The 24,433-nt window shown below is 35.8% G+C and overlaps 1 protein-coding gene across 1 annotated transcript; it reads left to right on the top strand.

Annotated features, from left to right (window-relative positions):
• The first annotated feature begins 412 nt into the window (after positions 1–412).
• On the top strand, positions 413–23,289 carry spag1b (sperm associated antigen 1b). The gene is made up of 19 exons (XM_041248728.1): positions 413–546; positions 1,477–1,618; positions 2,067–2,226; positions 2,497–2,613; positions 4,520–4,587; positions 5,090–5,202; positions 5,417–5,522; positions 5,980–6,110; positions 6,352–6,458; positions 7,144–7,255; positions 8,794–9,207; positions 10,527–10,626; positions 12,815–12,967; positions 13,775–13,950; positions 15,685–15,826; positions 16,281–16,407; positions 16,929–17,090; positions 22,489–22,863; positions 23,135–23,289. Exons 2-19 carry the CDS (start codon positions 1,479–1,481, stop codon positions 23,264–23,266), a joined length of 2,835 nt encoding a protein of 944 aa, XP_041104662.1. The 5' UTR covers positions 413–546; positions 1,477–1,478; the 3' UTR covers positions 23,267–23,289.
• Positions 23,290–24,433: the final 1,144 nt, after the last annotated feature.

The following is a 24,433-nucleotide window of genomic DNA, read 5'->3' as shown; positions in this document are numbered from 1 at the left end:
AAATATTTTATTACCATTGTATTGTGCATCAATGTTCTTTTGGTTCCCGTACACCCACATTTGTACATTGTATTCTGAAACAATTTCAGAATTATTTGTTACAACTTGTCACGTGTGTTGTTTGTTTGGGGAATGCACGTACAACAGTGTCTTTGTCTTTATGTTAATGTAATTAATTGTATACAGACTAATATCATTAGATTCTTAAAAATTGATTTAAAAAAAAATATTTGTAATAACAAAACTAGTTTTGATAGCACAGTAGCTGTATACTGCAAGAGTGTAAACAAAACTTGGGATGGAAAGTGCTGGAGAAGACTGCAGCATTACTCGTCCCCATGGAAACGTAACGCTTCACTAGTTCAGTTCCAACGACACGAGAGGAGTGTTTTGTTTGCCGTTTGTTCACTCACTGCCAACGTTAAACGAGTTCTGTATGTTAGAACGTAATTACTATATTTAAAAAAATATATAGCATTTATTTCGTTTTTGTACGTTAAGCAGTCAAATCCTTTATATTAGAACCTTACCTGACAAAATAATTCGGTAAGTAACAATTTTTTTTTTTTTGAACCAAGCAAAATGGCTTTTTTTTCCACCCCAGAAAAGAACGTTTTTATCCTATAAACAACTATTCTCAAATATATAGACGGTCTCCGAGTTCACGTTTATATTTATTTATTGTTTAAACTAGATTAAATGTATTGGAATGTGATTGTTTTTTATACTCTCATCTTTTCCCCTTTTTTGTTTAAAAAAGCAACGCGTTTTCATCATGTTGCTGCAGATTCAAAGTTGAATATTGAATTGCATTATAAGTGTTTAGTTTAATAAAAATTAGCTTCAAATTATTTTTTTTTCAACTAGTATGACAACTTGACACTAGCCTTCTTGTTTTATGATGTTATTTTATTTTAATTATTTTTTCTCCTTTTCGGACTATTCCATGATGTTTCCTGAGTGCTTGCTTCTTAGCAAAACATTTGATGATGTGCACTACATGTTTTTAATTAGTTATCACCAGTTACCTAAACTGTTGACAAAACACAGTACCTTATCAAAGCTTGCTATAATGTAAATCGTAATTGCAGAACCCAAAGAAAGCAAGTAAAGACAAAGCAAGTATATATATATATATATATATATATATATATATATATATATATATATATATATATATATATATGTGTGTGTGTGTGTAATTTTTTAGGTATACTAGCATGTTGTAGCCAGGCAATAATTACAAAAATTACAATGGACATACATTCCTCATTGTATGCCTCTGTATTTTCCTAAACCCTTGCTCACAGCAAACATGTAGTATTTTGGCACTATGTGTGTTCCATATTTGTAAGTTAGCATGTTGTGATTTTTGTTTAGCAGTTGTTTTCCTTTGACAATATTTTACTCTCTCGCTTAATCTCTCTTGCATCATGACACTAAACATTTTATTTTTCTTTGTGCTTTTTGTGCCAGGTATGGAAACTGAGCAGGTTTCTTCCATGTTGGATCTTGGAACAACCAAAAGTTACAAAATTCCTGTTGAACATCTGGACTACAGTTTTATTGAGAAGTGCACAGATGTCCACCATTTGGAAAAGATATTGTTGGTATTAAGGTAAATTAAATACTTGGTTGTTCACAATTTGACAGGGCTACTCTACACTTGGGGGCTGTAAACCTACACATCACCTTCGTTACTTGACCGTGGGAGATTCTTATAGATGGTTCCAATAGATGGTCCATAGGTGGTTTACTGGTTTTAAATGCACTGTCCAAACTGAAACAACTAAATACTGTATTAAGGGTGGCCACATGTTGGTAACATGTTAAAAAAAATAAATAAAGATAATTTAAGTAGTAAATTGAAAGAGATTTTTGTATAATCTGGAAAAGTTAAGTGATGCACATTGATACAATTTGAATATTGCCCTTGGTTGGCTGATCCAAAAAATAAAGATATATATATATATATATATATATATATATATATATAAATCAGAGTCTGATACAACTGTATTTTAGGTTTTAAAAGAAATCTTAAGTTAACTTTCTTTATTTTGCAGGTCTGGTGAAGAGGGGATTTATCCTGCCCTTACTGAGTTTTGTGAAAAGAAAATAGAAAGCTTGGATCCAAGAAGCCATGCTCTTCGAAAGGAAAAGCCTCCAGCAACTGCTACTAGTTTTAGTTCAGAGGAGTGGAAAGAAATTATGTGTGATTTAAAGGTATACAGTGGATGCACGAAGTAAGATAACCTGATAATTTTGTCTATAGGAATGCACTAGATAGTATGCACATTGTGTTAGAGTATTATATACATGTTTTTTTTTACATGCCTTTGTGTGAAATATATTAAAATGATCGGGTTAATACATTTAAACTAAAATGGATTTACCTTTAAATTTAAGCCAAACAACAAGTAGTCTGCAACAGTTATGTTATGTCATTTAGTCTTTATAATCTCTAATCATTTGTGTTTTAATCATCCCTGACAGAGTTGGTCAAAAGAAATTAATCAAATAGAAACTGAACTTAAACTCCGATCAGTCCTGGATAACTCTGAAAATGTGCCACCTGTGCGTGGATCAAACGTCTTTGTTCCTTCCAAACAAGTAAGATGCTGTCTGAGTTTGTACTTTGTAGTATAAAACACGACAAACTGGTTCTCCAATGGATTCTATGAAAATGTAACATGTTGTGCACCTTGGATGTTTACACAAATGTTGTTGCTTTAGTAGCTAAGTAGCATGTATCCTTCAACAGTCAACAACTAAATGAATACATATTGTTATCAGCTTACACACATGATAAACATATGTTCACGGTAATTTTAAAATTAACCAATTGAACTGCAAAAACAGCCGCAGTAAAGATGTACAGTACTGTGTAAAAGTTTTAGGCAGGTGTGAAAAAATGTTGTAAAGTAAGAATGCTTTAAAAGGTAGACATGGTAATAGATTATATTTATCAATTAACTAAATGCAAAGTGAGTGAACAGAAGAAAAATCTAAATCAAATCCATATTTGGTGTGACCACCCTTTGCCTTCAAAACGTCAGTTCTTCTAGGTACACTTGCACAAAGTCAGGGATTTTGTAGGCATATGGTCAGGTGTATGATTAAACAATTATACCAAACAGGTGCTAATGATCATCAGTTCAATATGTAGGTTGAAACACAATCATTAACTGAAACAGAAACAGCTGTGTAGGAGGAATAAAACTGGGTGAGGAACAGCCAAACTCAGCTAACAAGGTGAGGTTGCTGAAGACAGTTTACTGTCAAAAGTCATATACCATGGCAAGACTGAGCACAGCAACAAGACACAGAGTAGTCATACTGCATCAGCAAGGTCTCTCAGAGGCAGAAATTTCAAGGCAGACAAGGGTTTCCAGATGTGCTGTCCAAGCTCTTTTGAAGAAGCACAAAGAAACAGGCAATGTTGAGGACGGTAGAAGCAGTGGTCGGCCAAGGAAACTTACTGCAGCAGATGAAAGACACATCATGCTTACTTCCCTTCGCAATCAGAAGATGTCCAGCAATGCCATCAGCTCAGAATTGGCAGAAAACAGTGGGACCCTGGTACACCCATCTACATTCCGGAGAAGCCTGGTCAGAAGTGGCCTTCATGGAAGACTTGTGGCCAAAAAGCCATACCTCCGACGTGGAAACAAGGCCAAGCGACTCAATTATGCACGAAACCACAGGAACTGGGTTGCAGAAAAATGGCAGCAGGTGCTCTGGACTGATGAGTCAAAATTTGAAATATTTGGCTGTAGCAGAAGGCAGTTTGTTTGCCGAAGGCCTGGAGAGTGGTACACGAATGAGTGTCTGCAGGCAACAGTGAAGCATGGTGGAGGTTCCTTGCAAGTTTGGGGCTGCATTTCTGCATGGGGATTTGGTCAGAATTAATGATCTCCTCAATGCTGAGAAGTACAGGCAGATACTTATCCATCATGCAATACCATCAGGGAGGCATCTGATTGGCCCCAAATTTATTCTGCAGCATGACAACAACCCCAAACATACAGCGAAAGTCATTAAGAACTATCTTCAGTGTAAAGAACAAGGAGTCCTGGAAGTGATGGTATGGCCTCCACAGAGCCCTGATCTCAACATCATCGAGTCTGTCTGGGATTACATGAAGAAAGAGAAGCAACTGAGGCTGCCTAAATCCACAGAAGAACTGTGGTTAGTTCTCCAAGATGTTTGGGCCAACCTACCTGCCGAGTTCCTTCAAAAACTGTGTGCAAGTGTACCTAGAAGAATTGATGCTGTTTTGAAGGCAAAGGGTGGTCACATCAAATATTGATTTGATGTAGATTTTTCTTCTGTTCACTCACTTTGCATTTTGTTAATTGATAAATATAAACTATTAACATGTCTATTTTTGAAAGCATTCTTACTTTACAGCATTTTTTCACACCTGCCTAAAACTTTTGCACAGTACTGTATATTAGTGTATTGTTTAACCTTGAGTTTCCGATTGACCTGTTATTGTGTCTTGATTACTTCACAGAATAAAATCAACAAGGGAAAAACTTCACAAAACAAAGTTGTTCCTAGGGAATACAGTGAGTGGGATAAGTAAGTTTTACCAGCTACTAAATTGCATAGGGTTTAAAACATTTAAGGTTCTAGTAAAATACTAAAAAAATATTTAGACATAATGGTTTGTGTAATTATCGGACACTGTATCACTTCTCAGTTGCTTACTCTGCAAAAATGAAAAGAAGAAACAATGTACACTGTGCTTAGGAAATAGTAGGTATACCATATTGTATATTTCCATTTAGGGCATCAGTAGGATAAAAACAAAAATGGAGTGGATTTAGAGAGCTAATGGAGATACTATCAATGCAAAAATTAAGTACTGTAGTCGAGAGCATAATTATTTTTAGTTTGTTTGTACAGTGATATAAGGCTTTAATATACATTTTAAAAGTAAAACAAAAGTACCACATATTGTTTCCATGTCCTTCTTTATACTCAAAAAGACATTATTGTGTTATACTGTTGAGGTCAGCAATTCTACAGTAAGGATTTATCAGTTGGTGGTTTATTGATTGTCTTTTTTTTTATTTTGGAGATTTGATGTTGAACAGGAATGTGCTAAAGTTGAAGGATGCAACAAGGAGAAAAGCTCTCCAAGACTAATCAGTCATGGATTGCCTAAAATCAAAAGAAAAATAGACACAACAGGTAAAAAAAATGGCTTCATATATGCGATATAAAGCACTCCAGATATTACAGAGCAGTAAGCAAGTTTCAGTTTATATTGTAATCTACAGTAAGTATCTTTAGTGACTAGAGCTTGGGGATAATTTTCAGATATTAATATTTTGCATGTTTTGTGGACAGGTGATGTATTTCCATGCATATAAAGTAGATTGATATATAAACTACTTCTTCCCAGATTTGACTGACAAGGAAAAAAACATAATTGCAAATCGAGAAAAAGATAAAGGAAATGAGTTTTTCTATGCTAAGGATTATGAAGATGCTGTGGTATATTATACAAGGTCAGTTTGCAATTTACATCATTTGTTTTTTACCAGTATTATTATTTTTTAATGCAACATAATTGTGGGATGCCATGTAACCTTATGTAAATATTTGTAGTCCAACTGTATCTTGTCTAATCAAGTTTATTCATGATGATTGGCTTACTGTCCATGGCCATGTGCACTCAGCAATTGCTCAGGTAACTTGATCATGTTGGTCCCATTCTACTGTAGTGAAATGTTTAAGCTGTTATAGAAATAAATATGAATGCACTGATGGTAAGTTTTGGTCCTCACTTAATTACATTAATAAAAGTGTATTTGGTAGTTGATATGTAGGTTAGGGATAATTACAATATCAAAACAATGCAAACTGGCCAGTTAACACACTGTAATGTTTTAAAGGCAATGCATACTTTGTGAATGTATGATTTAATTAATCTGCTTGTCCTTGGATATACATTGACTATTTTAGGAGTATTTCAGTGATTCCTTCTGTGGCTGCCTACAACAATAGGGCTCAAGCAGAAATCAAACTTCAGCACTGGAACAATGCCTTCAATGACTGTGAGAAAGTACTGGAACTGGAACCAAATAATATGAAAGGTATCTGACAGCTACTATATGGGTATTTACAGTAAAATACATACACCTACGGTATGTGTTAATTAAATTAAATGGCTGCATAAATTAGCTGTAAGGTATCCCCAGGGCTGGATGCTATGAATATGCTCAGACCATTATTAAAAGTACTTATACGTGTGAATTTGTTTGTTTAGTAAGTATTTTTTATAATTATAATTTATATAATTTATTATTATTTATTTTATTTTATTTTATTTGGCAGCCCTGTTGAGACGTGCCACTGTTTATAAACATCTGGGTAAGGTTAAGGAAGCTGCTGATGACTTGAAGAAAGTTCTGCAAGCTGAGCCAGAAAATGTCATGGCAAAGGTAGATTAGTTTTAATGTTCAGCATATTAGTATTATGTTTTAAACCTAATGTGCAGCATATGGCATAGTACTAACACCCACACTAAAGGAGAGAGAATTAATATGGTCTGTTAAATATTAAGCTTAAAGGAATTATAACAAATGATTGTATCAAAAGAGTTAGTTAATTAGTTTGAGCTGACTGACCCAAAGTTATGTGCAACTCTTTAACAAGCTCCCCTCTTCTGCAGTACTTCCTGTTCTCCAGCAGATGGCTCTGACACAATCTCCAATACAACTAACATATCACCAAGTCATTGCCTAGTGTCTTTATTAATTAAGCTTTTGATTCAGGATACAGTTTGAAAAGTTTATATATATATATATATATATATATATATATATATAAAAAACCAAAAAAAGTTTATGTAACAACATTCTTTAAAAAAAACAAAAACAACAACCAAGGTGCACCCAGTAGTCATGTCATTGCATTGCATATAGATCATGTTTGAATGCAAAAACATTGTAATATTCCTTTTGGTTAGTTGGTTAGTCGACTCACTTAACAAAGCTTTAAAGGTGTATAGATAGTAGAATTATGTCTACCTTAAACTGAGTAACTCAATTTCAAGAAAATTACTTTTTAATGATACAATGGCTATATATTTTAGATGTATTCGTCCCTTGTTTGCTTTTGCTTTAGAAACTACTGCATGAAACTAAAGAAAAAAGAGATATGCAATCAAAAAAACAACCTAAAGGAAAAAGAATCCTTATACAAGAGGTAGAGGACTTGGATGAAGAAACAGAGACAGGTGACTTGTTATTTTTAGGTCGGCAGTAGGTGGGTGGAAAGTTGCAAGATGCTCCTTCTATGCTGATAATTATTAGGTTATAAAGTGACTGAATGGAAAGTTGAAGGCTGTAGCTTGGATGGTGCTTATCTGCATTTCTTGCCACATTAAAGATATGTAGAAAAAAAGATTCAGGGAAGTATGGTAGTTGGACCCATCACAAAGAATTTGAAAAGAAAATTCATATTAAAAAAATGGTATAATTAAGTGAAGGTTTATACTTTGTTACTTTACTGCTCTTTTCATATGGACAATACATTCTCATAAAAGGTGACATAAACCAATTACCAAACAGCTTGCAACCCAATGCATATAACATTTTAAAAGGAAGTATTACAGTTCCCTTTAGCACTTCCTTAAAATGAGTTGTGCTATTAATTCAGTACCCTAACTGGATAGGTTTGTGTGATGCAGTATCTTGTTTTTATTAGGATCCCTAATAATATAGTAATTGCAGGAAATACTCACTAAAGCACAGGATGTATAACCCATTTTGGGGGGGGGTCTTGAGAAATATAAACTGTGATTGTAAAATGGCTCAAGCAAAATGGTCATAGTGAAAGCCAACCATCAGTTATGTGCCTATATAGCTGCAAGTAAACTGATTTCAAAGGTTCTACCTTCCTTCCCCTCACCAGTGAACAGAAAAAAGATATTGTGCAGCCAGATAAATAGGATAAGCACCTCTTAAATACTTAAACTAAAAAATACTACTTAATTATATCCCATTTGGTTAAAAATAGAATCTTTTAAAGATGCAGAGAACCTTTGGAAAAGTACAAAGCATTTTTTTATTTTATTTATTTATTTATTTATTTATTTATTTATTTATTTTTTGTGAGGAATCCCAGCAAAAAGCATTGTGTTCTGTAAATTGATTCAGTAACATTCCCTGTTTGACTGCATAGTTAATGCATCAAAACCACTTTGGTTCGAATGCAGATTTTACTACTGCTATTTTGCATTTAGCCAATAGCACTGTATTATCTTTTTAGTGGGCATAACATTCTTAAATATAAATCCCTTTAATGTATCTGTGAGATCATATTTTATGTATACAGATATACAAAATGTTATTATAAAATACTTTCCACTACTCAGACAATCCTATTTAAAATAAAAACCTTGTGCATCTCCAATGTGGACCATAAAAACAAGAAGGATCATGCATGATACAGCACTGAAAGGGTTACTCAGGTTTATTGCTGCAGCAGGTCTGTTAATCTGGCATGAAAAGGAAGCTGTGTATTGTTGAGATCAAACAATCCATGTAGCTCAAGCAGAGCAATGTCTTAATTTTAGTACACAAATGTAGTTTCAATTGATTAATTGGTTAATTTTAAAAACAATGTAACAAAAGGAACACTGTTTGACATTTTAGTGTTTATGTACCACTTCCTGACACCCCTCTCTGTAGTACTGCAGTAGGCTGTCCCACCGGCTGATGTAATCACTGACTGCGTCTGTTGTGGGTGTGTTCTTGGGCTATTTCCTTGCAGAATCTTGCCTGCTTGTGGGTGGGGAGAGTGCAGCTGAGAAGGGTGAAATGGGGAATGCACAGAGAAAGTTTCCTGGCAGAGGCGATGGTGGACCACAAACTGAAGAGAAACCGCCGTCCACAGCCAAAAAGGCCCAGGCAAAGAGAGGGAGCTCAGAAAAAAACAGTTATCAGGGGGCTAAAGAGCAAGGGCAGACTAATGAATTCCAGAGGAATGGGAGCAATGCAGGTGATCAGACAAGCCCCAGTTCATCAGGTACTGACAGCAGCAGGCCCGATGTGCCGGTAGACTCAGGAGCGCTGCCACCTGATATTGCCAGGCTGAAAAGTCAAGGCAATGAGCTTTTCAAGAGCGGACAGTTTTCTGAAGCACTGCTTAAGTACACACAAGCCATCAATGACTTCACAGAGGCCGGTAAGATTTCAATTCTGTTTACGTGTATTGAGTTTTTAAAATGTGATTTCTGTAACAGGCTACATTAACATTTTGTTTTTCTAAAACCTTCATACAAAATAATTTTTTTTTTTGTATAAACTGTGTCTGCTTAAAAAAATTATATCGGTGGCAAGCTGTTATTTCAAGATGGTGAGAGGGAATTGTGTATTTTTCCATTTCATTCAAGAGATTATAATGCTGGCTGAAGAGCTAGTTTATTTTCTCAGCTGATTCAATAGATTATAATAAAGCTAGTTATGAAGGTTTGCAGGAGAAAAGGAGTGTTGTGTCCAATACTTTATAAAATTCTGCAATCAGTTGTGTGTTGCTATAAATAAAATGTTAACCTGTGAACCTGTGCTGGGTTTTAATAAATCAGCCAGGCAACTGTTGACAAGAACAAGTATTTCTGTGTTCAAATTGTGCACGTCACCCACAAATTAGCTTAATTTGAATTCTAGGGTGAGGTATATGGTAAACTGTCTGTGTATTTTATCAAGTAGAAACCTCTCTTGTCCTTCTGGAGTTTCAGTTAATTGGGGTGAAAGTGTAAAGTGACAGCTTCCTATGTCACTATACTATACGTTGTTATAATCCCATCCAATAGAAAGATGATAAATAGCAATAGAGTAGGGAGTAATGTTGATAACAAAAATATAGATAGTCTTACGGATTAAATTCCCTATTCTGGTAATAGTATTGTAACTAGTAGGAGCAGGATACATTCTTTCAGGCATGGTTAGAAGCACACTGCTCAGTGAGTCATTTAGATAATCAACAAAGACAAATTGTGTTGTTAATTTTGCTTACCTTAGCAGAATAATCATATTACAGCCCTATGCCTATTTAAAATGTTTTAATGAAAAAGAAAGGAATTCATTTCTTCACATCATACTTAGAAGGAATAATAAAATCAGCAGTGCTGCACGTAGATACTTTGAGAATGCCTTTCTTTTGCAATTAGGGAGATCTAAATAAAGCATGGCCCAGAGCAAATGAGCAGCGATTTAAGATGTATTCCCCCAGACAAACTTGATTCAGTTACATAACAATTGCAGTGAAAGGCTAAACTGTGGCTATCCGGACCACCACTGCTTTCTTTTAAATGTCTTTAAAACAAAAGCTTTGAAAACCTCAAGAAGTATCAACAAGAATAAAAAGAGGGAGTATGTTTTATATATGCTGTGAGCTGGTCACATTTATGCATCAGGAGAGAATACGTGCATCATTTCTACCTAAACTTCAAAGTATTATGTTTCTACATAATTTATAATCAACAATTACTTTTTATTTTCCAGAGATAGACAGTCCTGGAGATCTCAGCATTTTGTATTCAAACCGAGCAGCATGCTTCCTAAAGGATGGGAATTGTAATGATTGTATTCAGGACTCTACCAGGTGAGGCACTTGCAGTTTGATATTGTTTTATTTTATGAACACCTAAAAACAACCTAATTGAACTATTTGCATTTATTTTTAACCATTGTTCCTCAGCATATGAAAGAATTTCTGATCTAGATTCAAGATGTTGTGTTAACGAACTGTCCTCTATAATTTAATTTGCAATTAATTATACCTTGATTTATTTGTAATTTGTAGAATACCTTTATTAAGCATTTTTGTTAAGGGATCATAATTATAAATTTGCAGCCAATGTGATGTAAGGATTTTTGCCTTAGGCAATTCCTGACCCTCAAAAAACTTTACACCTCTTATACAAGATAAAAACCATTGTAGAAGCAAGTAACTAAGAGCTGTATAAAAGTACACACCTGCAGAGACCTGTTGTTAGCCTCAGGATGGCTGCTGTGGTTCACTTCCTGATGTGGCAACACTTGGCTCTTGTTGAGGAGAGGCAGGAACACGTTCAAAGGAGAAGGGCAAGATGAAGAAGACCCTGCATATTCAATCCCAGGGTCACTTTGTTTGGGATGCCTGAGGATGCAGTGCTAAAGCATTATCGTCTCACTCTGCAGGTCATCCTAGACCTAATTGAATTGAGGGATGAGCTAGACCTCAGCATCAGTCTAGGGACCGCTATCCCTGCACGTGTGAAAGTGCTGTGTTTTCTGCACTACTTCTGGTTCCTTTCAGATCACAGTTGGAATGTTTAGAGGGATAGCCCAATCCACCTTTTCCAGAGTGCTAGGCAAATTTCTGGCTGTCATGCTAAAAAGGGCTGGCCAGTACATATAATTTCCTAAAGATACTAGCATAACTGGTGTTGAACAACTCTGTTTCATACTGAGTGAACTCAGCGATAAGGACTCTCAGCTCCTTCTCATAAAACTTTTCCATGCGCCAAGAGGACTTGCTGCCTTTTCTCTGACAGAGAAACTTGCTGCCTTTTCTCTGACAGACTGATGCTCTCATTGAGATCCTTGTTATCATAATTGCAGGTCATTATTTGTGCTTGTTGAGTAATTTGCATTGCTCTTAAGCTTTCATAGGGCACAATGCTTGCCTGGCCGCAAAGCAATTTGAATTCGGCATCCGCAATTATTTGCACTGCGCCTCTACTTACATCTGCCTCTTAATGTTTATTGGCTTCATACTTGGTTAAACAAACAATGAATCCTGAATGAGTTGGTGACCGTGACTTTGACTTTTGATCTATTATGGCTGCCATGTTAGGTCATTTTCTGGGAATACATATTGAGTATATTGTTTACATATTTGGTACACAGCTGTATTCTGTAGTTTTCTCAGTTAAACTCCATTGCTGGAGTTGACTAAAAAAAAGTTTGTTTGACTGCAACATTGTTTTAATATCTCGCCATTTCAGTGATGCAGACCACACTTTTTGAGATACTGTCTTTGCAGTTTACACACATCTATTTTCTATAATTCTTCTAACCACTTCTGGCTGCCATATGTTCATGTTTATAAACTATTCAGAGAAAAAAAACTTCCCTTGTTATCACAGGTGCTGTATTTCTGTATCCATGTGTAATCTATCCCAATACAGTAAAGCAAAATGTACAGGAACGTACAGGATGACAATGAACCAGTTAGTTATCTTTAGGGGTGTTATATTTTTTCAATACCTTTGACATTGCTATTTCTCCTGAATAGTTTCAGTTTTGGAGGTGATGTTTAGTTCTTTTTGTTTCTTTTAATGTGGCAGACGAATCACAGGAACAGAACCTGCTGACTAAAATGTAAAAGTTTATGCTGTAATGTAAAAGTGCAGTTGTAAACTAGATTCCTGTGTTTCCGGTTCCTGTAGGTAGGAATCAAGTGTGTGTTTCTACTCTTATTGGTAGAACATTAAAGACCCATGGTTGTTTGTCATTTTATGATGTGTGACTGACAGAAAGCTTAGTTTTAGTATACAGTAATGTGCCTCGTTTTGTTAGGTGCAGATACATACTTTATTAATTTGAGTGGGACAGGAAAGTGAGCAAAGCAAGCAGGAACTTCCTTCTGTCATACCTCTGGGTGCAGTAAAAACCAAACTGGTTTTGACAGGCTGTAACTATTTTTAATTCATTTTAAAATATTAGCAGTGACCGTTCATACCACTGCATACATCCAGTCTTGTTAACTTTTTTGCCTGATCCCTGAATTCATCTATTTTTCACAGAGCCTTGGAGCTTCAACCTTTCTCTGTCAAGCCTCTCCTTCGGAGAGCAATGGCTTATGAGTCACTAGAGCGTTACCAGCAAGCCTATGTGGATTATAAGACTGTTCTCCAGATTGACAGTGGGATACAGTCTGCCAATGACAGCGTCAACAGGTAAACGTATGGCCTCTGGTTGCTTCTCAATTAACTATATTGCCAATATGAAACCAGAGTAACAAAAACCTATCCATAGCAATGTCTACCCATAGTAAATATCATTGGTTCCCTCAATATTGTGCAGCATATATTTTTGTTCTTTGCGGGTTTCTTAATTTAATTGAGGGTATGCAGATCACCCCCTGTGTCAGACTAACTCCATGGGAATGAGACCAGACAGTGCAGCTGACCGTCAGCACTGGAAAGTACAAGGAAGCAGCAATTTAACCTTTCTAAAGGTACATGAAGAGCAGAAAGATATTCAACATAACAAAGGGACAAGTGACAATGTTGCTTATGTTTACAAGCAATAAAGCCTTTGTGATCACTTCTTTAAGGCACATAGAACTCACATTTTACTTTGTTTTAATGTCATTTTGAATAGTAATCATTTAGCTGTTTGAAATGTTGGTTGTTTATGTAAGTGAAATCTAGTTCCACCAAGTCATTTATTGACTGGAGATGTGAATAACTGTGCTACTAAATTAAATAATGCGGCAGCTTTTCAATTAGCTTATTTCCCTGTGTTTATACTGCACACTTACTTTTCTTAACATATTAGAAAATAATTTAAAGTAGTAGCACAATTTTCTTTTGCTCACACGTAATAAAAAATGAATCAAATGAATCCCCCCAAAAAGCCTTGCCTTCTACAGTACTGTCAGGCAAGCAAAACAATTCTGGTTGTGGCATCCTTTAAGTGTTTGTCTAAGAGTACATCTAATTGCTTTGTTTATGCTAAAAGATGTATATTTTTTAATTTAGGATTACAAGACTGTTGATAGACCAAGATGGCCATAACTGGAGAGAGAAACTTCCTGATATCCCAGCAGTCCCACTGTCTGCTCTGCAGAACAGATGGGAAGGCACCTCAGCAAACTGTGAACAAACACAGCAAAAAAATAAAGGATCTGGTGGCTCTAAACCTGTGCAGGACACAGGTAGCAAACATATTATGTAATACAGTATATTTAGTCACAGTGTATCTTTTTAGTTTGTAAATATGTATAAAAAAAAAAATAGATCGACTGAATATGTGTGCGAGGTTACGGTGGTAGGGTTGGGACCAAGACGTGTCTGTCCATCAAGTATTCAATCTGGGGATTAAGTGGGCAACTAAAATATGGTATGATATTATATGAATGAGCTGCTGTGTACAGTTTACCACCTGGAGGAGGTCTTTCGCACAATACATTTGAATGATCTTCCATAGGCCACACTGTGAATGTGAAAATACTAACTCCACTAGTCTGCACTGGTGTATTTATTAGATGTTAATTATAGTAAAACAGAATAATTGAAAACAGAACTATTATCATGATGGATACACCAATATGTAAGCAGCATCCATACCGTTTCTGAAACAGCAGTGTTTATGACTGAATGTTTTTTTTTTTCAGGTGAGTAAGACATGCTGTGGTTATTTTTAACTTGGTGATTTATAAAAACACTGTGCTGGCGGTTCTTACTGAACACACACTAGCAATTTTATTGATGATATCTTCAAGAAAGCATGATTGCTGACTTCTCACTCTAAGAGAAACTACAGTAAATAACCGGGTCTTTGTGTAATACTGGCTGGACTGCTGTAATTTTATCCTTAGCCTGCTGTTATATAAAGGTATTTTCTTTTAACAGATAAATACCCTGAATTTTAAAGTAAAACATAATAATTTGTCTTTTTTCTGATTCTTGCATTACTATTACTTCCCTCTGAACAATCTTAAAACTATGTTTGGTGGATGTTTATATTACTTGGTCCTGCAGCAATGTGTTAATTTGATACTTATCTGCCTTGTGCCTAGTTAATACTGTGCTTTGAAATTATTTGTAACAGTGAAATTGTGTTATTTTAAAGGTCTGAGGACTAAAAGGGTTATAGTACTTTTCTGAGAGGCCCACAATTTTGTGGTTACATATGTGGCCCCCCATAATGTTTTTGTGTGGATCACTGGTGTATATTAACCACATGAATTTAAACATAAGTATTTGTGGTTATGTGACACTAATGCAGTTTAATTTACCATTAAGTTGTTGGTTCTTTTAACTGTGCAGACACAATTAAGTAATATTATTTACATTACTCATTTCTATATCTGCTCAGTTTAATATCATCTCTGATTTCCCCATCTGCACTTCCCCTTCCCCTAAATTGATATTAATTAATGTTTTGATGAACCTGTAAAGTTGGAGATATCCAAACAAAAGTTGAGACTTGCAATATTATATTAAAAAAAAGTCAACCATCTGCGAAATGGTCTTTCAGCAACCTTGTGCTTATCAAGTGGGAACACACTCTGTACTACAGTTCTACTTGGAAAGACAGAAGACTTGAGTCATGAAATCTGCCAGATGTTTCTTTTAGCTGATTTAAAGTTGAGGTGGGGTTAAACATAGTCCTTTCTATGATACCCCAGGAGGTCTGAACCCCAGTTTGAGAACTGCTGTATAGATAAATAATTTAAAGTGACTCCATTCTGAATCTGAACTGAAGCTGCTTGTGTAGGCTGCTAATGTATAACAGGCAGTGTGAGGATGTGAAACTGGTGCTCACAGAAATACAGTAGTTTAAAAAAATGGATATTTAAACGACTAACAACTAACTCTGCGATGGACCAATGTAGTAGTTTGAGAGTTAAAGATGAATGCATCATTTTTTCCTGGTTCTATTAAAGGTAAAAAAACAGAAGCTCTCTTCCTGTCACTTAAACAAGAAGGAAATGATTTTGTGCAGAAGGGCCAGTATAAAGATGCCCTTGGAAAGTACACTGAGTGCTTGAAGTTAAAATCAAGTGAATGTGCAATTTACACAAACAGGTCAGTATGTGCAAGAATTTTAGTTTTTTGTTCTGTATTGTGAGGAAAAAAAAAAAAAAATTAACATTTAAGGTGCAGACTGAACAGGGGCTATTTAACTTGAGTGGTACTTTCAGTCATTTATAGAATAAATACATGGTCTGCTATTTTCCTGAAAGCTTTGACGTTGTCACATACTAATAGGCACCAACAGTTATGTTCCTCACAATTTCTTTCTGTTCAATTATCTCTATACTGTGTTTGTATGTGTGAGTATATGTTACATTTGTAATGTCTTAAACACACATTCAGTATTTTTTCAAAGCTGTCTGTGTGTGTTGCGTAAATATGTATGTACATATTTACACAATTGGCATTCAAGATATCATTTTACAAACTGAAAAACAAAGACCAAACTGTCACCAAAATGGCTAAACAAGAATGGAAGGTTATGATCTGTTTATTCTATTTTTAGAGCCCTATGTAACTTAAAACTAAATCAATTTGAAGAGGCCAAACAGGACTGTGATTCTGCACTGCAGTTAGAACCTTTCAATATGAAAGCATTTTACAGAAGAGCCATGGCTCACAAAGGGTTAAAGGTAAATATCCTCTGATATTCTTTATTACTATTTATACAATACTTGTTAGAAAGACCACATTAAAATCTAGATTTCTTTAAGAAACCACACCTAATAAATACTGTATATATTAAGTCAGCTAAGGGATAGGCCTAATCAACCATTCATTCTAGTCTTAATGGAAGTTGCAGTCAAGAAATATCATAAACTACGTATACTGTGTCGTGTTTCTCTTTTCAATCAACCCAGGTTCCCTTCCGTTAAGAGAGTAGACATTTTTCTGTTCTGTAAAATAGAAAAAGTAGCCATCAGTTTCAATAGCAACTGTACAGCAACCTATTTACCCAACTTCCCAAAACTGAAAATACAAAAGAACAAAAACAACTGTTTTGTTGACGCAGCAAACATGATTATTTCGACAATTTGTTTTGACAGTTTTTAAATTTTTTTTTTATGTGACACAATTTAAGTGTGAATATATATATTGCATGTTCAGGACCTTTTGGATCATAATTAGTTTTTCATGATATTTTTTATTTTAGAACTATGCTTACTGCATGGATGACTTGAAAGAAGTCCTAAGATTGGACCCGAATGTTACTGAGGCAGAGAAGGAACTGCAGGAGGCAGCTGAACTATTGAGCAAGCAGAGTGTTGCTCCCGATAGCCAGGAGAAGCAGAGGAAAAAAATCCAGATCCAAGAGGTATAATCTTTATCCAAACAATCATCATAACGATAAAGGAAAACGGCTAGTTTCATTATGCTACTGTATCTCTGGAATGTGTGTCTGTATTCCAGGCTTTACCTACTTATCACACTTCACGTTTAAATTTGTTATAACTCATCTCGGTGTAGAATGCATTTTAATGAGGTGCATGAGTGAATAGAAATTAAGCTTAGTCTTTTATGAAAGACTTTATGATTAGTACTCTACCAATAGACATAGGCATGACAACAGTTTTATGAATTCACACTTCCAACATCATTACAGGTGTTTTGGTTTGTTTATATAGTAACTGAGGACAACATATAGTGGATCAAATAAGGCAAGGAACATGTGTATAAATATGTACATCATTTGTGTTTTGTAACAGATTGTAAAGGAGGCAGCATAATTATGAATATTATGTTTAAAGTACACTAAGGCAGCATTGATTCTTATCATGTAACATGACCAGATGTATTTTTGGGTGTTAGGCCATGATGCTAAGCATCTGTTCCCTTGCTGCACAGCAGTCTTGTTTCATGTAATGTAATTGCTTTGAAAAAAAAAACCACAGAGCCACCTAGTGGACAATGGTGAGCACATTTTACTTTTCAAGAAAGCACTGTGTCCATTTATGAAGTAAAATTCTGTTCAAATTTATTGTACTACAGTGTGTCAAAAATGCCCCATATATTGCCTTAGATATTTTATTTTCCAGTGAAAACTGCAGACTTCTATTGTATTAGCGAAATAAACTCAATACTATGGACCAGTAGACCATATGGTTTAAAAAAAATGGTATAAGACCATTTTTTTAATATCTTCTTGTAGTTCTATAGGGCCTGATGTTATATCATTCTAAATAGCTTGGTCTCTCTCACTGTGTATAACTTGATCTCTTGCTCAGCATAAATTGATCTCTCTCGATGTGCAGCTGTGCATACTTTGTCTGTCTCTCTGCCTTGGTACACTTTTGTCTGAAACGGCTCCTCATTGACAAAGGTTTATTTGCAGAGTGGTAATGTATCATTACACTGCGATCCTATTGAGACATAATTTAGCATGAAAACGTTTCTCTACATTTCTAACCCGACTTTCATGCTGCCATGCTACCAAATAGCAGATGACAAATAAGCATAGCTAGTACAGCAAGCCTGACACGGAAGCAACCTTCCAAGTTTATTATATACAGTATATACATTCACTGTATTGAACAGCAGTCTGACAGCATTTTGGTCATGTGCACATATCCAGACGATCAGGTTCCTGTGCAAAAATTGCAGTGAGAAAGCAAATGAACTCTGGTTCGATTACAGTGGTGAAGAACCCAGTAAAGCAAACTTGATTTCACTTGGAAGCGAATTACAGTTTGGTTTACATTTTTTGTTAAATAGAAGCAAAATGGCAACATTTTAGTTCGTTTTGAAGTGAATTCTAAATCCGATCTTTGTAAACGAACTAGGTATGAAAAAAATTTTATATTCAGGATTTTTTTTTGGTGGGAGGAGAAAAATGCTACAGCCCCATGCAGCAATGGAGGTTATCATCATGAAGTGTCATTTTTAAATCATGTTTAGTTGACTTAGAAACCATGGTGATCCACAGACTCTTCTTATGAAAGTTTACCACAGTATTTTTGCTCTATATTTTTGCGGTTTTGCCATGCATTTACCATAGTTTACCATGGTTTGCTATGTTTATTAATAGTTTACCATGGTTTGCCATGTTTATTAATAATATACTTTGCCATAACTCTCTATTCTTTACAGTGCTTTCCTGTGGTTTACCACGCTTTCACTGTGCTTTATTTTTACACCTTGCTATGCTTTTACATGGGAAACTTTTATGATGGTCAGTGTGTTTGTGCAGAAGTGCTGCATCTTTTAATATTATATTTGTTTTTCAGTTTGTCAAATTAAAAAAAAAAAGTCTTTGCCAATACCCAGCAAACCAGACAAAGCTGACAAAGAAAATATCTCAATTTTTAAAAGCAACAAGTTTTTATTTTATTTTAAACAATACATTTGCCTGATATTTTGGGTAATTGTGGAGGGGGTTGAATTAGGTTTTATAAAAAATTATATATATATATATATATATATATATATATATATATATATATATATATATATATATATAAATATTTAATTTTTAGCTCATTACTTGAAGTATATTTCTTTATTACTAAGCTTTGCGTCTTCCCTATAAAAACAATTTTTCCTTCCCGATGGCATTTACTGTTTGTTGCTTGTACAGCACCAATGACATAATAGACCGCCCACTAACTTTCCGGAGGCGGCATGCGCGCCGCGTCTGGGGTGAATGGCCCTTAACTTCCATTTCTGTCTCTCCCTTTTGATAGAGTATCTGAACTGAAGAAAAGCTGCACTGGCACTTTATAACACAGACATCTTATTCAGCATTAGTTTTATAACTAAATAAATATTAGGCCTTACATGGTTATCTTTTCTAATGTATTTACTTTTTTGCTGCGAGAGGCTCTGCAGCTTTCTCCGGGAGACAAGACGCTTCAGTTTCGTTTCAGCCCCGCTCCGGCAACCAGACCTGGGGCGAGCCCATTCCTTTTTCCCCGCGCCCAACCCGCTGTCCTTCTCGCTTTGAACTGAACTCCCGACCGCCATTTAGCCAGGCTATTTATAGTTTAAAAAAATGCCAATTATGATGTGGGAATGTTTTGGTAAAAAATGTAGCGTTGATTACATGGTGCTTTGTGCATGGTTAATTCATGGAAAGTTAAATTTTTGCTTCCCTGTATGTGCATTATAGAGAGGGAGTTATTTAATTTTGTATTTGTCATATGACCCGTATTCTAGAAAGTGAGCACTGTATATATAAATAGTATGTTTTATTTGTTTTACTGTAAAGGTTATGCATTTAATCACACACAGATCAACGTAACGTAAAGCATCCAGTGATTAATAAATAACAAAAGCAAGAAGGGTATCAACATTACAATTAAATACAACTAAAAAACGCACAAATATATTTAAGTTTTTACTGTTTGACAGACGCACATGATGTGACAGACGACTCTCCTCTGATTGTATTATCAGCTGAAAAAAAACACACATTAACTGTTATACAGCTAATAAAAATGTGTACATACCGGTGTCCTGGGGAAACAGTAGACCGGGGAAAAAATGGATCGCAGTCTAGAATTTAAAGGGGGGGAGGTTCCATTGTTTCTACGCATAGATCGCTGTACCAGTGCTACGTCTGGGGAATTAGTAGATCGAGCCCAGGGAATAAGTAGATTGGATATATTAACAAAAAATAAATACTTTTAAATGGATTTTGTGGACATATTTGACAGTATAATGATAGTTAAGAGAATGCTGTAATATACATTAACAATAAATACATAATTTAAAATGAAGTTTGTAAGTGTAATTTGTATGTCTGTTTAATAAATGTTATTGCAACTTAAAGTTTTTTCTAATTTAGCTATCATCATATCAAGCAATACTAATAATACTGTATGATTGTATGTAATTAGAATATATTCCGATCTGACCAAGCTGGTACTGTTTGTTAGAAATTATGAAATTGTAAATGTTTCTTTTGGAATTCCTCAGGAAGCTTGGTTTGTCTTTTCTCAGCAGTGTCACGTTGCTGCTTATGTATTCTGGCAAACGCCTTTGTTGTCTTTTCTCGGCAGTCAGTCACGTTGCTGTTTGTGTACTCGGGTAGTCACTGTTGGCGATTTTCATACACGCATCACTATACTGTACTCGAATTTAAAACGTAGGCTACTTTTAAGAAGCAAAAAATGGTTAACGCTTGTCTTAAATTTGAAGGAATATGGTAGCTGCCAGATAGACCTTTAATGCAGAAGTTGATTTCCCCTCGTCAAACAGGTCCTGCAGAAATTGCAGTGTAACTGCCATGGGACAGATCGTGGGGTTGAACCCCCGCCGAGGCAGGCACCATGTAATGGGAATGCGTGGACACTGTTCTGGCATTTCGCAGGGTGTCAATAACCCTAGTCGAGAGACCCAGGTGGCTCAAATGCATCAGAATGCCATAAGGTTACCCGTGCCTGACTGAGCAAGTCACAACACTTGTGCAGTCTCCACACACCTTGCACACCTCTGCCATTCCACACAGCGCCCCAGTCCAGGCTGGACGCGTCTGTGGTGACGACTTCTCATCTGGTGACACTGCCCAGCACTACTGTAAGGCCAACCGTTGAAGGTGGCTGGTGACAAGTTGCATGTGGGTGTCTGCCTGCGCTGGAGTCAGGTCACAAATGAGCCAGAGAGCCAAATAAGTAAGTACTCTGATGCCTTTGAGTCTCAATGGGCCAAGACAGCATCCATGCACTTCAAAAGTCACGGGGATGTAGAGAGAGGCCAAATGGCAAGACCTGGAACTCGTACGCTGTTCCCTAAAAGTCAAACCGCAGGTACTTCCTGTGCACTGCTATTATGGGGATGTTGAAATGGGCTTCCCACTTGGGCACTAGGAATTTCCTGGAGAAAAACTCTTCCTGGAGGGGGCTGTCATGCAAATAGCCCGTTTTTTGCAGCAGAACTGCTACCTCCTGAGACACCACCACCACGGCATCCTGTGGGACCATGACTGAAGTTAGTCATGTCAGAAGGGACTGTAGTGAGTAGCCGGTCTGAATGGTAGTGCCTCCTTTGCATGCTCTGGTCCCAGGCAGGAAGAGCATCTGCCGTGCTTGTCCTCAACAGGCAGACTGGCCTTGCATGTCTCGCAGGAATAAAACCCAGGCATTATGCAAGTAGCAATGCAGTGTACAATAACAATGTATAGGGTACTCCCTCTGCCTACTTATAGACAGCAACGAGGCCAAACCCAAATAAGACCCAAACAAGATCGGCTTCGTAACGGACCGTGGATGTAAGCAACAGTCAGTAGCGGGTAGGAACCGGGACGGTACTGGTTCGCAGTTACTGTAGGTAGCACTGTACAGGAATGCCCATCTATGCAAGCTACTTGCAAAACCACTCAGTCAGTACTCAAATGAGATTGAGGGAAGCCTGCTTGTTAAATGAACTAACAGCCCTCATATCCAGCTTGCGTTACTTGATCCCTGGGAAGGAGCGACTCCAGCTGTTGGCTTCACACAGGGCACAAGACTTCAGCGGGACATAACAAACAACAGGCTGTAGTGCACACATGCATGTAATTAGTAAATTGGCAGTTATCATTATCACATATCATTTGTGTAAAAAACACAATAAATATGAAAATGTATAGCAGAAAAAGTAACAAGTACTTATCTGAATAGGCTCTCCTGTCAGGTAAATTCTTTAGGAGTTAAATACCCATTCGGTAATGGTTACATTTTATACTTGAAAGGACACCCTTGTTATAGACTAAATAACACCCTTTCCTTTCTTTGAAGGTCAATGACAGTGATGAAGAGGAAACAGAAAATAGACAAGACAGAAATGATGGAAAAGAGGTCAACTGTCATGTTGGCACAGGAGATAATCAAATCAACCACTGTGGTTCTGAAAACATGTTCCCCTTACAGCCCACAAATGCCTATGAGTTTGGACAAGCCTTAAATGCGGTGAAGTCCAAGGAGGACGTTGCCGCCTGCGCAAAACTTCTCTGCAGTGTAGAACCAGAGAACCTACCATCACTGATGAGCAATAAATTAGAGGTAGACAGCTTTACCATAATCATTCAGGCACTGGACAACCATCTCCTTCAGAAGGACCCTAAACTGGTTTATCGTCATCTAGTCCATCTGCATGAAGCAGAAAGGTTTAAGGTAGGCTTTTTTTTTTTTTCAATACAGCCATAATTCTTGATATGATTTAAGTTTGTATTGGTACAAAGTCTTTAGTCATCTCTACTGGTAGGGTTTGAAATGTTGCCCGTTGAGATCCCTTCTGGAGTTTTGTGCTAATCAAGGCTCTAATTGGAATCTCTTCTTATAGAATTTGGAATCTTACTGTATTTAAATCTCTACCTAATCTCTTCATTTTTAAATACATGTTAACTATGTATACATACTTAACTGATACACTTTGTATTTGTAGATGGTGTCATTGCTGTTGGGCAAAACTGAAAGGGAACAAGTAAAGCAACTGTTTGATCATCTCTCAACAGTGGAAAATGCACACTTTACATCAGACGACGTTGAGAATCTTGCAAAACATTATTTATTTTAATAACAAAAGTTCCAATTTGCATGCGTTAAAAAAAGGTCTAGACTTGGATATATCTAGTGCAAACACTAGGGCTTATATCTCCCTTAATAGACATGTCGCAGCGAATGAAAAAGACTTCAAAATTGCACCTCAATATTTATATATTATCTATATATATATATATATTATATATATATCTATATATATATATAAATATATCTATAAGAAAGGGGGCTTATTTAATTTGATGATTTTTACATTATAGCTTATCTGTTTTCATGTTTGTGGGACTTTGTATTGGTCTGGGTAGTTTTACTTCAGTTTACAGTTTGTCCTGTTCATTAATACAGTACCCGATTGCTTTCTATATATCAGATCGTCTTTTCTGTGGTAAAAACAAAGGGCTGGTAAAAGATGTGTTATTGGAATGTTTTAGTCATTAATGGGAAGTCTGGAGCTTGCTGTCAAAGTTAAGTGCAGATTCTGACATGTTTAAGGGTTATTAAATCTGCCTGTTTCTTTAAGCTGTTTAAACAAAACCAGAATGCAATAATAAATGATCTAGAATGTCTATTTTTCTCAAATACGTATTACTGAATTAAGGTGATTCTATAGAGAAATGCTGCCAAATCAGCAGAATTAACCACAAAGCAGTATATATGTGTGTATTTACACTGTATTAAAGCTTTTGAGGGAACATGTATTCAAAACATATTGGAGTTATTTCACTTTGAAACTTTACATTGTATATATAGGTCTTCCACTGAGGTTTCTTCTCAGCTGCAAAATGTAATTTATTTTATCAAGTTGATGAATACAATATTAACATATTTTATTTCTTTTTAAATATCTTTTATGCAGGTGACTATTTCACTTTTTTTTTCACTTGGAATGAAAATCTAATGAATGTACTGAATTCAGGGAGATGAGCTTGATGCAGCAATTGCACTGGAGCAATAAACTGCATGTTTTAAACAGTATTTTGTATTTGTTTTTGTTCTTCCTCAAATCATCTTTTGTTAAGTCTTAACTTTACAACTTTTCCAAAACTTAAGACATTCATATTGTTACACAATCTTTATGAAAATGTGTATGTTAAACTTATTACAAATATTTCTCAGTCATATTAATTTAAATTCATTAAAGGAAAAATGTCTCACAGCACAGATAAAAAATCCATCTGGATTT

This window comes from Polyodon spathula, chromosome 4, assembly GCF_017654505.1.
Source record: "Polyodon spathula isolate WHYD16114869_AA chromosome 4, ASM1765450v1, whole genome shotgun sequence".
Lineage (NCBI taxonomy): Eukaryota > Metazoa > Chordata > Actinopteri > Acipenseriformes > Polyodontidae > Polyodon > Polyodon spathula.
Note: the sequence above shows the minus strand (reverse complement) of the source record. Positions and strands in the feature narration are given on the sequence as shown.

Excerpts from the sequence above, each read along its gene's own strand:
- spag1b (XM_041248728.1), top strand. The coding sequence starts at position 1,479 with ATGGAAACTGAGCAGGTTTCTTCCATGTTGGATCTTGGAACAACCAAA. Across the intron at positions 13,951-15,684 it reads TAAACCTGTGCAGGACACAG|GTAAAAAAACAGAAGCTCTC; the intron begins GTAGCAAACATA and ends GTTCTATTAAAG. Across the intron at positions 16,408-16,928 it reads TGGCTCACAAAGGGTTAAAG|AACTATGCTTACTGCATGGA; the intron begins GTAAATATCCTC and ends TTTTTATTTTAG.